Source organism: Saimiri boliviensis, chromosome 19, assembly GCF_048565385.1.
Source record: "Saimiri boliviensis isolate mSaiBol1 chromosome 19, mSaiBol1.pri, whole genome shotgun sequence".
NCBI lineage: Eukaryota > Metazoa > Chordata > Mammalia > Primates > Cebidae > Saimiri > Saimiri boliviensis.
The window spans coordinates 33,905,375-33,919,221 of NC_133467.1; the positions used below are offsets into that span (position 1 = coordinate 33,905,375).

Consider the following 13,847-nt stretch of genomic DNA (forward strand, 5'->3'; position numbering starts at 1 on the left):
TAAAAGATACAGTGTTTGTTCCCTGTAAGACTGGTTAGGATTGGATAGTGGGATCCAGAGGGAGCCCTCCCACCCCCAGACCCCGATCTTGCCTCTTCCCTCCCAGAGCTTCAGATGTGCACTCACTGAACTGAGGGCTGGGCAAACTGAAGTTATACAACCCCCATGGAGAAAACATGACAAAACACTGAGCTCAGTTACACACACTCACACACACACACACATATATACATAAAGGAGCTAGTGGACCCTGAGTCAAGGGGTCTCATGAGCTGCCCTCAATGAGCTTCAGTACTTTAAAAGCCAAAACTAAGCAGGAGGGTTCCCTCAGGCCCAGCCAGTTCCTCACTGTCATCCCCAGCCACATCCCACAGACACAGCCACATCACCAAGACTGTAGCCATACCACCCCTGTCTCCTGGCGTTCAGTGTTGGATTCCAGTGACAAATTCTCTTCCAGCCCTAAATATCCAATACCCTGACTCCTGTACCTCTCACAATCCTCAGCTGTGTCCTCGTTAGGTTACAGTCTAGTTGGGCATCAGAACTGATAGAGGAGTCATTACTGGTGAAGGGTGGAGATAAGGATATGGGCTGAAGGGGTCACCGAAGCTCTAGAGGACATGGCAGGGTTCCCAGCAGAAGCTAGAGTGACTGACCGTCATCCAGCACCTCAATGCGTTCAGTGTTGGGAATTCAAAGAAATGATGGGTTTTCCCTGGAGAAGCTCACTCCACAGCTACCTGCAGAGAGATAGCTGAGGCAGTGAGACCAGGAGTGCTCCAGGCGCTGAGGCAGTGAGACCAGGAATGCTCCAGGCACTGAGGCAGGAGACAGGCCCAGGTGCCACTGAGCCACCTAGTAAGATGGCAGGACAAGGGAACTCTAGGTAGGCAGAGGCAGTGGAATGAGGGAAGTGGGACTAGAGAATGTGGAACGGTGTTGTCTGCGCCTTCTCAAACATTCCTGTAGGTTACAGGGAGGCTCCCCAGAAGCCATCCTATGCTCTCTGGGCACTGGCAGGGGACCTCAGCGGAGGCAGCACTGAAGGGTAAAGGTTTGGGGCCCCTGACTGGGCTCAGGAACCTCACACCTCTGGTTTCAGATTGCTGACTTCTGCAGGCCGTGTTACTAGAGTTCATGTTCAATGCTTGGCCTTTGCTGTGTAGATGTTGGGAGTTCAGCACCCTCTCCAAAGTGGCCTGCCAAGCCTTTGTTCATTCTCTTCACCTGAGCCCTTTACTGCTCCTCCAAACCAGTCAAACACGTGGGCCAGCCAGGCAGGGAGGCAGAAGGGAGCGGGTGTGGAGCCCGTGTGCTCCGTCCCTCTGCTTTACCTGCTCCTGCTTCCACGCCTTCTCCCAAGCCTGTGTGTGTCAGTTACTAATCCCTATCCCAGATCTTTCTGAATGCAAACGCTGACCTAATCCATGTCCCCTAGGCAACACAGTGGGGGAATGGCTATTGCCAGAGCCAGAAAGAACTAGCCCCCAGGAGGCAGAAAGGCAATGTTCCTGGCTAGCTAAGGCCAGGGAGCTGAGATCATCCCCAGCAGAACTGTAATGCAGACCATCACTTTTTAGCCATTCCTGGCCATGTAACATGGACAGACACACAAAATCCAAATGTTCTAAGCAGTTCTGGAAGAAGTTTTCAGACAACATCAAGGAAAAGAATAGCAACAGGCTTTGTTATTGGTCTTGAGAACTCCCCCGGGGAGGTCAGTCCACACAGGGACAGGAGGTGCTTCTGTGGCTCAGAGGCAAGCAGGTGGGAGGGGCTAGGGGAAGAAAGCCATGGCCTCGTCCTCCCTGAGCTTGACCTTAATGGGGTCCCTTGGCAACATCAGTTCCTGGATCTTGGCATACGCAGGACATTGTGGAGCGAAGCAATTTTTCTGAAAAGAGGAAAAGGAAGGTTGACATCTGACAAGGAGAGTGAAGATTGGAGCTCTGGGAGAAAAAAAAAAAATGGTGGGTTAAGGGCTGGGAGACTTGCAGAAAAAGTGATTAATACTGTTGATCTTTCAGCAAGAGGAGTGGAGATTTTCTTCTGATTTTTTAAAAAGAAGCAGAGAAGCTATAGACCTTCCTTGAAAACGGGGAGAGAGACCCTCCTGCAGCAGCTCTCTAGTGTGACAGCTGATAGGGGCAAGCTCTCCTTTGGCAGGAGAGAGTGAAAGGGACTCACAGCCAGGGACAGCCACAGCAGCCCCACTGGACCCTTGGACACACTCTTGGCCTTGGAGAACTGCAGCTGGTGCTGCACCGTGGCGAGGAAGCCCTCCAGCCCCACCTCTGTGATGCGGTTCCCTGGTGGAAGATGCAGAGAGGTGATCTCTGAACGCCACAGGCCTCTCTGGCACCTGACACACCAGACACCCCCAGCAGCCCAGTTCCCACAGCTCCCCACTCCAGACTCACTGGCCGTGGCCCACCTTTCCCTGACCTGGCCCTTCACCCAGCTCTCCTGTAATTCCCTGACTGTCCCTCACTCTTTTTCCTCTTCTTCCCTCTCCCCTTCCCCATCTCTCTAACTCCCCTCATGACTCATCGCCTGTCCTCAGTCTCCTCCCAGACTCAGCACTTCCCCTGGCTCCCCAAGCCCTGTGCAAGAGAGCCTTGGGGGACATGTAGCCCAAAGATGGGAGGACCAGGTCTGCTCTGCGGAGTCAGGATAGGCACCCTCAGACAGGACAGCGCCTCAGGGCAGAAAGACAGGGGAGGTTGGCAGACATACGGAGAAGGTTGAGGTGCAAAAGGACCTTGTTCCCAGGCATGAAAACTTTCCCAGCTCGGTGCTCCACTGGCTCCAGGAGAGGGTTGATCACCTCAGTAGCCTCAACAACCAGCTGCTAAAGCAGAATACTAATTGCAGCAGACAGCAGAGGAGCTGGTCAACGGGCCATTCATTCATTCATTCAACATACATGTTTTGACTGCCGGCTATGCTCCAGGCTTTGTCCTAGGTGCTGGGGATACAAAAATAAATAATCCATACCCTCAAGAAGCTCCTTTGTATGGGGGAGCCAGAAAGTGAAAGAGTAATGTGATCTAGAGTGACCGCTGACAGAGGTAAGCTCAGGGCACTGTGGGAGCTGGAAAAGGGATACCTAGGCCAGGCCAGAAGGGGTCTCCTGGCTGAGGAGGGCGGTGAGCTGAAATGTGGATGCACAAGATATTGTCAGATGAGGATGGGAAAGGTGTTCTAGGCAAAGAAAGCAGGTGCTTTCTTTTTGTTCTGGAGGTGTGAAACAGTATGTGGCATTCAGATGTTGCTAAGTGTTTCCCAACACCTAAAGCAATAAGGAGAATGGATAGGAGGGAAGTGACAATGACAGCAGGATGAAAAGAAATTGCAATAGTCCTAGTGACAATCAGCAGCCTGATCGAGACAGAGGCAGAGACGAAAAATGGGAATTGAAAGGCAACCCCACCCCCTTCCGCACTCTGAAGGGCCTTTTTTATAAGATTTTGTCTTGGGTGCCAGCGAAGACTCCTGAAAGCCAGAGGGCCCCTTCCCTGCCTAGGATTTGCAGGGGGTCTTCCGATGGAAGAGAAAAATACAGAGAGGCAGACCCTCAGGCAGCTGACAGAACCGAGGGCTGGGGGGCGGCAGGAGCACTGGAGGCAGCCCAGGAAGATTTCCAATGCAAGGAGCAAGGTGGTCCAAGTTGAAAGGGGGCAGAGAAGATCCAGAGGCAAAAGCGGTCTGAAGAAGGACCCATGCACAGGGTAGCATAGGGCGGTGCCATGACTATAAAAATGCCCCACCTTCCCCAGAGACCTACTGAGAGGGGCAAAAAAGAGGATGCTTTGTTCCCATGCAACTGTCCAAGCGAGTATGGAGGTGGCGATGATGAACTGTGGGCCTCTAGGGGAGCAGCCTGGCTGAGCTGAGACAGAGGATCCGAAGTGTGGGCTATTAACAGGCAAGGAAAAGCAGAAGGGGCTGGTTCCCGTGATTCCCACAGAAGCCCAGGGTGAGATGGGAGCGGGTTTCAAGTGAGGTTGGGACAGGAGTGGAGGACAAATTGGAAAGTAAATGGCTGCTGCCACAGCATGGGGCTGAAGACCACGTTCCAGGAGGGGCTGGGATGAGAGGTCCAGGCAAGCCTGGGACCCCAGGGGTGTGCCCTTTGCCTCCATTCCTCCCTGCAGCTTACCTCCGACTCTGGGAGGAGGCTGCGCTTCTCTCTGCTCCCGATCTTGATCCCTTTTATCTTGCTTGGCTTCTGCTCAGGGATGGTTACCTCTGGGGCCAGAAGAGGAGCCGGAATGCACAGTGCACATTTCTGATACCACCCACACTCCCTCCCCAGACAGAACAGGCTAGGTGGGGCAAAGACACCCCCCAACCATGGGTTTGGGTGCAGTAGAAATGGCTGGAGGGGGCCGGGCGTGGTAGCTCACACATGTAATACCAGCAATTTGGGAGGCCAAAGTGGGAGGATCACCTGAGGTCAGGAGTTCTCAGCCAGCCTGACCAACATGGTAAAACCCCTTCTCTACTAAAAATACAAAAGTTAGCAGGGCATGGTGGTGCATGCCTGTAATTCCAGCTACTGGGTAGGCTGGGACAAGAGAATTGCTTGAACCCAGGAGGTGGAGATTGCAGTGAGCCAAGATCACACCTCTGCACTCCAGCCTGGGTGACAGAGTGAGACTCCATCTCAAAAAAAGAAAAAAAGAAAAAAGAAAGACAAGAGAAGAAAAAGAAAAAAGAAATGGCTGGAGGGGGACCCCAGTTAGGTGATTGGGTTCTTTGAAGACAGAGCCACAGAGCACCAGCTCCGACAGAGGGGATGTAGAGAGCAGTGGCTCAGGACATCATTCCACTGTGAGAAGGAAATCAGGCCCAGAGAGACCTGGTGAGGTGAGCTCCAGGCAGGCGCGCCCAGGCCCAGAACAGCCTCCTGCACCCTGCCCAGCATTCTTTCCTCCTCCGCTGGGAAAGTGCTGCCCAGGGGCGCCTGCACTTACTCCCCTTGCCTGCTTTTGTGGCGTCATCTTTCTTAGGGGTTCCTTGTGTGGGCGACTGCCCAGCCCCTGACTTCTCCTCTTTCTTGGTCAATTCCTGTGGAGAATGTGAGAAGAGAAGTCAAGTCCCTCCTCCGGAGGGGATGGGCAGTGGTGAGGGAAGGAGCAGGTTAGGACCGGAGGCCTTAGGGGGAATTCAAAGGCCCATGTGGCCTTCTTCCCTCCACCGCCTCTGCACGTGATGGAAGCCCCCTCCGCTGTCCATCCAGCACCCAGGCTCTGTCCCATTGCACACCTACCCATGATTTCTCCTTTTTCTTGCCCAGGCCCTTAGGGGTTTTCATTGCCTGCGTCTTGTCTGTCTTGTCCACCAGTGCGCTGTTGCTGATCCCTACCATCTGACTCTTCTCACGGTCTGTTTTGGAGTCTCCGTGTCTCGAGGAGGAGGGCTGTGCTCACAAATGGGAAGGGAGGGAGGAAGAAGCCAGAGCCCCTTCCTCAACGGGAGCATGAAAGGTAGCTGTACCCGTACTTGGGGAGCAGTGGAGCTGACAGCACCCTCCCACCCACCTTCCTGCCTAAATGCTAAAATAATTTGTAATGGACTCCTCTGGGGTTAGATGCTTTGGGGAAGAAATAGAAATAGCAGAGGGACCTGGGTGGGGGTGAGATGAAGGGTGAGGCAGGATCTCAGACTCTCATACTGAGGGTGGGAGGGAAATAGCAGCTAACTTTTATTGAGCTAAGTGCCAGGTGCTATTTTAAATGGATTGCTGGAATTAAGTCATTAAATCCTCTCAATAGTCATGAAATAGGTACAGTTATCCCCACTTACAGATGAAAAAACTGAAGCAAGGAGAAGTTAAGTAACAGGCGGGGCACAGTGGCTTATGCCTGTAATCCCAACACTTTGGGAGGCCAAGAGGGGCCGGATCACTTGAGACCAGGAGTTCGAGATCAGCCTGGTCAACACAGCAAAACCCCATCTCTATTAAAAAATCCAAAAATTAGCCAGGCCTGGTGGCACACACCTGTAATCCCAGCTACTCAGGTGGTTGAGGCAGGTGAATAGCTTGAACCCTGGAGGCAGAGGTTGCAGTAAGCCAAGATTGCACCACTGCACTCCAGCCTGGGCAACAGAGCCAGACTCCATCTCAGAAGAAAAAAAAAAAGAAGTTAAGAAGTTTAGTTATCCCAAATATCCTGCACATAATGAAATAAAGCAAAATATTCTACCATTAAAAAAAAAAAAAAAGAAGAAGAAGAAGAAGTTAAGAAGTTTAGTAACATGCCCAAGGTCACAAGCTAGGATATGGATGAGCTGGACTTCAGGTCCAGATGGTCTTAATCTAGTGTCGTCTCTTAACCAATACACTCCACCGCCCATAGGGTGGTTCTGCAATTAGAGCCCGCCCAGCAGGGGCTTGGCAAACGTTTGCGCAGCAGTCGGAGGGAAACACAGTCGAGACAGAGGATGGAGATTTAACCGGATGGCCAGTTTGCTGAAAAGCAAAACTTGGGAAGTGGGTTCGAGGGTTAGAGGGCCTCTCCGCTGGTCCTTGGGGCCTGGGGGTTCCTCACCGATCGCGAGCGCTCCTGCGTCCCTTTCTCCAGCAGGAGGCGCCGGCGCTCCACCACCTCGGTGTGCGTCAGCTCGAAGGGTCGCAGGACCTGCGGAAGGCGGGCGCCCCAAGGTCGGAGGCCAGGGGAGTCAGGGTCGGCTCCCCCCGGCCAGTCCTCGTCCCGGACCCACCTGGTCGGCACACCCACCTCCGCCAGCTTCAGGGCGCCCTTGTCCTGGATGCGGTTGTGGGCCAGGGACAGCCAGAGCAAGGAACGGTTCAGCCGGAGGCCCTAAAGGGGTGGTCAGGGAGGCGTGAGCCGCCCGAGCCGCCCCTGCTCCCAGCGGGTCTCTCCCCGCTGCGCACTCACGTCCGCGATGTAGCCCGCGCCCTCGTCCCCGATGTGGTTGAAGCCCAGGTTGAGCGAGACCAGGGTCCGGTTGCTGCTGTGCAGCGTGGACAGCGCCTGGCCCAGGAGTTGCGCCCCGCGGTCATCGATGTTGTTGTTGCGCAGAGACAAGTGCGCGATCCTGGGCAGCCGGAGGGGGAATATGGGTCGCTGGAAACTCGGTGCAGGGCGTCCGCTGGAATTTGGGAGACTTGACGGCTTGAGGAGCCGTCTGGTCTGAGGATGTAGGGGCAAGAATCAAGGGCCCTTGCCGAGACGGTAGGGGGACAAGGAAGGCTGGGGACTAAAAATGGCTTGGGATTTCAAGACAGGCCCAGAGGAAGGGGGTGAGGGCAGGGAGTCTCACGTGCTGTCCAAGGCCATGAGCTTGTGATAGGACTGCTCTGGCAGTGGGTTCCCCTCCAGAGACACCTTCCTGAGGGAAGGGGAGATCTGAGAACCAGAAGGTACCACTGAGGCCAGGTAAGGGAGGGGAACAGAGAGGAAGTGCGGGTCTCTGGGAAGCAGCTGGGAAACAGAGTCGAAGGATTGCCCCCCAATATAGAAAATATATGTGACAATTCCCCAGACTAAAAATTCAGAGGTGTGGCCATCTGAAGGGGCTGCTCCACAAAGCTGGCGACCCGTGGTAGGGTGGTCTCTAAGATGGCCTTCGGTGGTCCCCGCCCCTGGAACTCACACCTCTGTGCCATCCTTTCCCCTTGAGTGTGGACTTCACATTATAAGTGACTCACTTCTGGCCGGGCACGGTGGCTCACACCTGTTATCCCAGCACTTTGGGAGGCTGAGGAGGTTGGATTGCATGAGCTCAGGAGTTAGAGACCAGCCTGGGCAACAGGGTGAAACCCCATCTCTGCTAAAAATAAAAATAATAAAATAAAGCAGGATGTAGTGGTGCCTGCCTGTAATCCCAGCTACTTGGGAGTCTGAGGCAGAGAAATCACTTTAACCCAGGAGGCAGAGGTTGCAGTGAGCCGAGATTGTGCCACTGCACTCCAGCCTGGGCAACAAAGCAAGACTCATCTCCAAAAATAAATAAATAAAAAAGAAGTGACTCACTTCTAATGAACAGAACATAGCAGAAGAGATGGGACAGCACTTCCAGGTTTAGGCTACAAAGGCCGTGGCTTCCGTCTTGAGTGCTCCCTGGCACTCTCTCAGATGGCCAGCTGCCATGTGGTAAGGACACTCAGCCAGCCTGTGGAGAGGCCCAGGCAGCCACACAAGCGAGTCTGGAGGTAGATTATCCACCGCAGTTGGTCCTTGAGGTTAACTGCAGTCGCAGTCAGCAGCTGTACGCAACCTCAAACCCTGGGCCAGCTCCATCAGCCAGCCCACCCCCAGGTCATCTCACAGCAGCTATGAGATCACACATGTGTGTTCTTTTAAGCCACTGAATCTCGGGGTTAATTTGTCACACAGCAGTAGATAACTAAGACATAACCCTCTACATGGCAGTGGCTTCTCTAACAGTGCTGTGAGAAAGGCGGTCCTGTTCTAAGTCACAGCAAAAACTGAATGAATGGCCAGAAATTTCTCTATGTAAAAATTTGCTCTCGCAATTTCTTATTTTGTTCAACTTTTCAGGCTGCCTCATCTGTGACATAAACTCAGTTACATTCAGTTTAATTTTTTTATGTTGCGAGGACTTACTTTTACACATTATTTACAGATGAATTCATATAGTTGTTTTCTGCTAGTTAATTACCATGATGGAAGGAAATATGTTTCATGGTGTTCTGCACAGAGTGCTGGGGACCCCCAGCTGAAGAAGACACAGTCCCTGCTCTCAAGGAGCGTCCATGCCATCCGCTGGAGGAAGACAGGCAAGCCACTGCAGGAACAGTGCCCCCGTGAAGCAAGAGAGGGCAAGCTGCTGTGGGAGCGTGGAGAAGCGGCGGGGCCAAATCAGCCTCTCCACTAACACTCCCAACCACAACTGTAGTCACACTGCCTCATGCCTTGCTCCTGCTCCTTCCCATGTAAGAATGCCCTTTCCTAATTCCCTTTCTGGCCTGCTCCCAGGCCTTCTTCAGCTCAGTACCACCTCCTCCAGGCAGTCTTCCAGGTCTTCCTGCCCCATAAAGTGGGGTGGCGCTTCTCTCTGACCAGCTCCCTCCCCTGATGAACCAGTCCTCCATCACCAGTCTCCACACTGCCCTGCAGTACTTATTCTTGTGTCCTTTTCTCTCACTCACTGGACTGCGAGTTTCTGGAGGATAAGAACTCTGTCTTACCAGCCTCTGATACAGGACCAGGGCTCCAGGCAGCCATGAAGGAGAGAGAGAACCTCTGGGGAGGGAGTGGAGGGTAATGGGACTGATGCAGAGGAGAGGACGAGCCCTGGAAGCTCAGGCTCTTTGGATACTGGTGTGGGCAGAGAAGCAGACCTGGCTTCTTGTCTGATGGGGGTATCATGATCCAACAGACATTGCCGGCTTCTGATTCACAGGGATGCTAGCCAGGCCCACAGGAGTCAGCCACTTCCATGCCCACACTGCTCCTCTCTGACCACCCGCACATCCAGGCCATCCAGGCACTGGGGGCCTCCCGGTCTGCTGACCTGAGTGTGGATGAGCAGAGATGCAGGAGGTCGATGAAGGTGGTCAGGGTCTTATCTGTCAACCCCACCTTCCACAAGCTGGCATGGGCGGGAAGTGCAGAAACACAGAGCTGGAGGTCCCCTCCTACTGGAAAACGCTTCCCACACCATCCTTCCAGCGACCCCCTTCCGCATCCCCCACCCCCACCTCCCACAGTCTTCAGGGTCTCCCGTGCCCCTTGGTTCTCTCTCCCAAGCCACCAGGAGCCCCACCTCTCATGCGGGCCTCCCGCCCATCCCCCCAATGTCCCTCACTTGATGGCCTGTAGCTGGGTGAGTGGGGGCAGGCATTTAGAGAAAATACCCAGAATCCGTTCCTCAACTTTCCAACCTGCGGGCCAAGAGGAGGCAGGTGCCTCAGGCCTGGGAGGCGCTGGGGAGCGGGAGGGAGCGGGGACGGGCAGGGGACTCGGGCTCACCGCGGATGTAGATTTCCTTCACCGACTTGCTGTCCTCCTGCTCCAGCTCCACCTGGATGGTGGGCCGGAAGAACACGTATTTGCTCTCCAGACTGTTAAGGCTGCAGGACCCCGACAGCCGTGGGTCTTCTGGAAGAGGTGAGGAGCGAGGGGAGCAGCCGCCTCCCTGCGCCCCACGCATTGCCGGCCCCCGGGTGCCCAGGTGGGATTGGGGGGCACTGCAGGCGTGGGAGGCACCGGCCTGCGGGAGCTGCCTCTCCAGCCACGCGCGCCTCTGCTGGGATTTGGAAAGAAAGACAGGGAGACACCTCCCCCCTCCTCACCGGCCTGGTCGAGTCCCCCCATTCAAACACACACCGTCCCACGTCCCACCATTCTACTGGCTTGGGAAGAGAGGATGAGGATGGTCGAGGCGGCCCAGGTAGGCCCCGGGGAGCTCCACTGTCACTCACCTGGGGTGACCTTTTCTGACAAAGAGGCGGAGGGGACAAAGGGCGGGTGAGGGCGGGGCCGGTTGACAACTTTGGGGAAGTCCGTGTAGCCCGACCTCGTGCAGAGCTCGGCGAAGTCGATCTCGAGGACCCCTGAGCACTGGTACTCCTCTGTGGGGGCAGGCAGGGGCGTGAGAGAAGGGGCCGCGCCCACCCCTGGCTCTGGCGCCCCTCCTCAGACCGGCATCTTTACAGCCATTGAACTTGCAAATGCCTGGAAAAACGGGGAACTAGCAACTTGCAAATGCTTGGAAGAAAGGGGACTAGCGGCGTGCATGGTAGACAATGGTGTCGCCTCTTCAGGTCAAAGCCACTGCCACCCCTGCTCCCCACTCCCAGCCTGGCCTCCGCCTCTCCTGGTGTCCCTAAGTGTTCCTTCCCTGCTGGAACTGCTCAGGGTCCCTGGGAGGGAGACGCGAAGGCCCGACGTGAGCTCCTTTCTATTCCCACCCCTTCCCTACACATACGACCAAGTGCATCAGAACCACGCTATTATTTAACACTTCCTCTGTCCAGTGTGTTTATATGGCACTTCCTCGCATCCATAAAATGCTTTAGAAATACTAACTCATATGTGAGTTATATTAATTTACACTTGCCCACCCCCTCTCATCCTGAGGGCGGTGCTATGTGAGCTTGAGACTCTGAGTCTTCAAGAGATCCTTGCTCTTTCTGGCTCCGAAGAGAGCTTCGAGGGTTCATGGGGAAAGTTGTGAGAGGCACGTTCCTCTTGTGTCTGGCCATCAGCGGGACCCCAGGTGCACAGCGAAATGGACGAAGCAGGTGGGAGAAGGCATAGTGAAGTTGCAGTGCCCCCTGGGCTGGCTGGCTCCTGCACACCTCCCAGCCCTCCCAAACTTCCCTCTGCTGGGAGAGCCCCTCACGCCTCCTTGCTTCACTCATACCTCCCTTCTCAAGAACAGAGATTTTCAAACTTTAACATCTTAAGAATCACCTGGAGAGCCTGTTAAAACCACTTCCTGGGCCCTATCCCCGGAGATTCTGATTCTGTAGCCCAGGTGAGGCCCATGATTTTGCATTTTTAGCAACTTCCCAGAAGATGCTGAAGCACCTGGTCCGACAGCGCCTATAGGGAAGCCCTGCTCTCAAACCGTGAGAACGGCGCCGCCTGCGCGGTGGAAACGGGCTCTCTGCACCTGAGCACCTGTCAGACAGCACAGCTCTCCTCTGCTCCAACACCCCTTCTTCATGCTCACTAATGGTCTCAGCTCATAGCTTCTTGAGCAATAGAAGCCATTAGATAGGACTGCTTCTAAATCCCCACACATTTCTATATGGGCCATCAGCGAGCCCACATCTGCCCCTGCCGCAGCACACCGCGGTGTCTGCTAAGGCCACCGTGACCTCCATGTTGCCTCTCCAGGTCCTGTGCAGGCGTCACTCCCATTCTCTCCTCCCTCTCTGCTGGCTGCTCAGACTCCCCTGCCAGCTCCTCCTCTTCTACAACCTGTCAGGCTGGGTCCTGAGCCCTCTGCTCTTCTCTGTTTATAGAAGGGGTCTCTCTCATTGCCAGGACTTAACTATGCCAGATCATCAGCAGCTCCCAAAGCCGCAACTCCACCGCTGACCTCTCCTAGGCACTGCTGACCCATGTGTCCAGCTGTCCAGCTGGCATCACCCCTTGGAGCTCTTCCCTTACATGCACCTCCTTCGGGCTTTCCCATCCCATAAGTGGCACCTCCTCCCAAACCGTGCCCAGTCCAGAAGCCTGAGAATCATTCTTGCTCTGTCCCTCACTCCCCACCCTGTCCATTCCTTCACCAACTCTTATTACTTGTACCTTCAAAGTGTTTCTCTGAGGAGCCTAACCCAAGCACCCCTCACGAAGCTCACTGTCCTATCCCAACTCCCACTGTCCCCAGACTAAGCTGTTGAAATCGCCTCCTTCCACCCCATTTTCTATACAGCAGCCATGTTGCGTGTGTGTGTGTGTGTGTGTGTGTTTAATGTAACTGGCTTCATACCTGTAGGGGATTCTATACTGTCTGGTCTTCCCTTCCAGAAGATGCTCTTTCCCCAGCTCTTGTAATTACTTCCCCACCCACCAGCACTGACGAGGAGATAGCACCTGGCGAACAGAGGCTTTTCCCAAGTTTTTTGCTTCGATTCCAGAGACAGCAAGTTCTTGTCCGGTAACGTTGAAGCTGGCAGACTTGTATCAAGAAGTCTTCTGATACATTTCCCCTCCCTGCTTAGTTTGGTTGGGGTTCTATCACTTGCAACAAAAAGGGCCACACCTCTACTTACACCATTCTATTAGTTTTCTTTTCCCAGAGGGTGTAAACCCCATGGGAGCAGGGCTGTGTCCCTCTCGTTCTCTTCTGTGACATGCCTGGCCTCGTGGCTGGCATTTGGAAAGTAATTGTTGAATCAATGAATGAACATCTATAAACTCTGCCCAAATGCACCTCCTGGCATCCCCCACCCCGTGCCCTCACCCCTAGGCCTTCCTCTCTTGTCTATCTTATCACATCTTATTGGTATTTGTCAGCATGCCAAACCAAAGCGTGGGTTCTTTAAGATCAAGTTCCATTCAAACATCTATCAAGCCGAGATTCAGAAACTCAACCTGGGTATATGTGAGTTCAGCCATAGCCATCGAGCAGCGAGTATCGAGTGGGAACCTGGAAAGAGGCAGCCTGGAGGCCCGATACCCCAACCCCCGCACCAGCGTACCAGGGTTTTTGGGCTCCTCCTCGCCCACGGGAGGCAGAACGGTCGCCGGCTTCTCTTTGGCCGCGCGCTCTCCCTTTTTGGTCACCACGCCAGACGACTTCTGGGTCCCCGGACGCGGGGCCCTGGGCGAGGCCCCCGGGGCGCTCTGCTCGCTCGACATGCTGGTGTTGTCCGCAGCGTCTCTGGCACCCTCGTCGGGGCGGGAAGGTAGAACTGCACTCTATGCGGCTCACTCTGGGGGTGGCTGAATCAGGGGGTCTCTGTTCCGCGTCCAGGAACCGGATCCGACCCGACCGCAGTGGCGTCGCCTACGCGTCCCTCTCCAAGACAACCGCGCGAGGCGGGCGGGCCCGCGGGCAAGGGGCAACCGCAGAGAGCACGCGGGGCAGACAGGGGGCGCCGCAGGGCAGAGCAAGGCGAGAGGAGCGCCCGGGGGGCGGAGCGAGAGCGGGAGGGGCGGAGCGAGAGCCGGGGGGGCGGAGCGAGAGCGGGAGGGGCGGAGCGAGAGCGGGAGGGGCGGAGCGAGAGCGGGAGGGGCGGGCCCGGCCGGCGGAACCGGCAGGGCGGGGGCGGCCGGAGATCGCGGGAGCTGTTGGGCCCAGGAGGGCCAGGGCCGGCCGAGCCTGTGCTAAAGGAGAAGGGCTAGAGTGACCCAGGACATGCGCGGAGCCATGGCAGAGGGAAACGA

At 55.2% G+C, this 13,847-nt stretch overlaps 1 protein-coding gene across 5 annotated transcripts; it reads right to left on the reverse strand.

The window, feature by feature from the left end:
* Window position 1: 1 nt before the first annotated feature.
* LRRC71 (leucine rich repeat containing 71) lies at window positions 2-13,526 on the reverse strand. 5 transcript variants are annotated; one of them, XM_010348492.3, is made up of 16 exons: window positions 13,160-13,526; window positions 10,424-10,573; window positions 9,972-10,100; window positions 9,808-9,883; window positions 9,514-9,591; window positions 7,297-7,365; window positions 6,912-7,071; window positions 6,750-6,833; window positions 6,561-6,650; window positions 5,279-5,428; window positions 4,983-5,076; window positions 4,166-4,254; window positions 2,930-2,971; window positions 2,765-2,854; window positions 2,191-2,312; window positions 2-1,897 (listed from the first exon to the last, which is right to left on the reverse strand). In XM_010348492.3, exons 1-16 carry the CDS (start codon window positions 13,317-13,319, stop codon window positions 1,846-1,848), a joined length of 1,635 nt encoding a protein of 544 aa, XP_010346794.1. In that variant the 5' UTR covers window positions 13,320-13,526; the 3' UTR covers window positions 2-1,845. The 5 variants fall into 5 exon arrangements, with proteins under 5 accessions (XP_010346794.1, XP_039315837.1, XP_010346791.1 ...); XM_039459903.2 differs by having other exon boundaries at window positions 2,740-2,851; window positions 13,160-13,525; XM_010348489.3 differs by having other exon boundaries at window positions 2,740-2,854; window positions 13,160-13,525.
* Window positions 13,527-13,847: the final 321 nt, after the last annotated feature.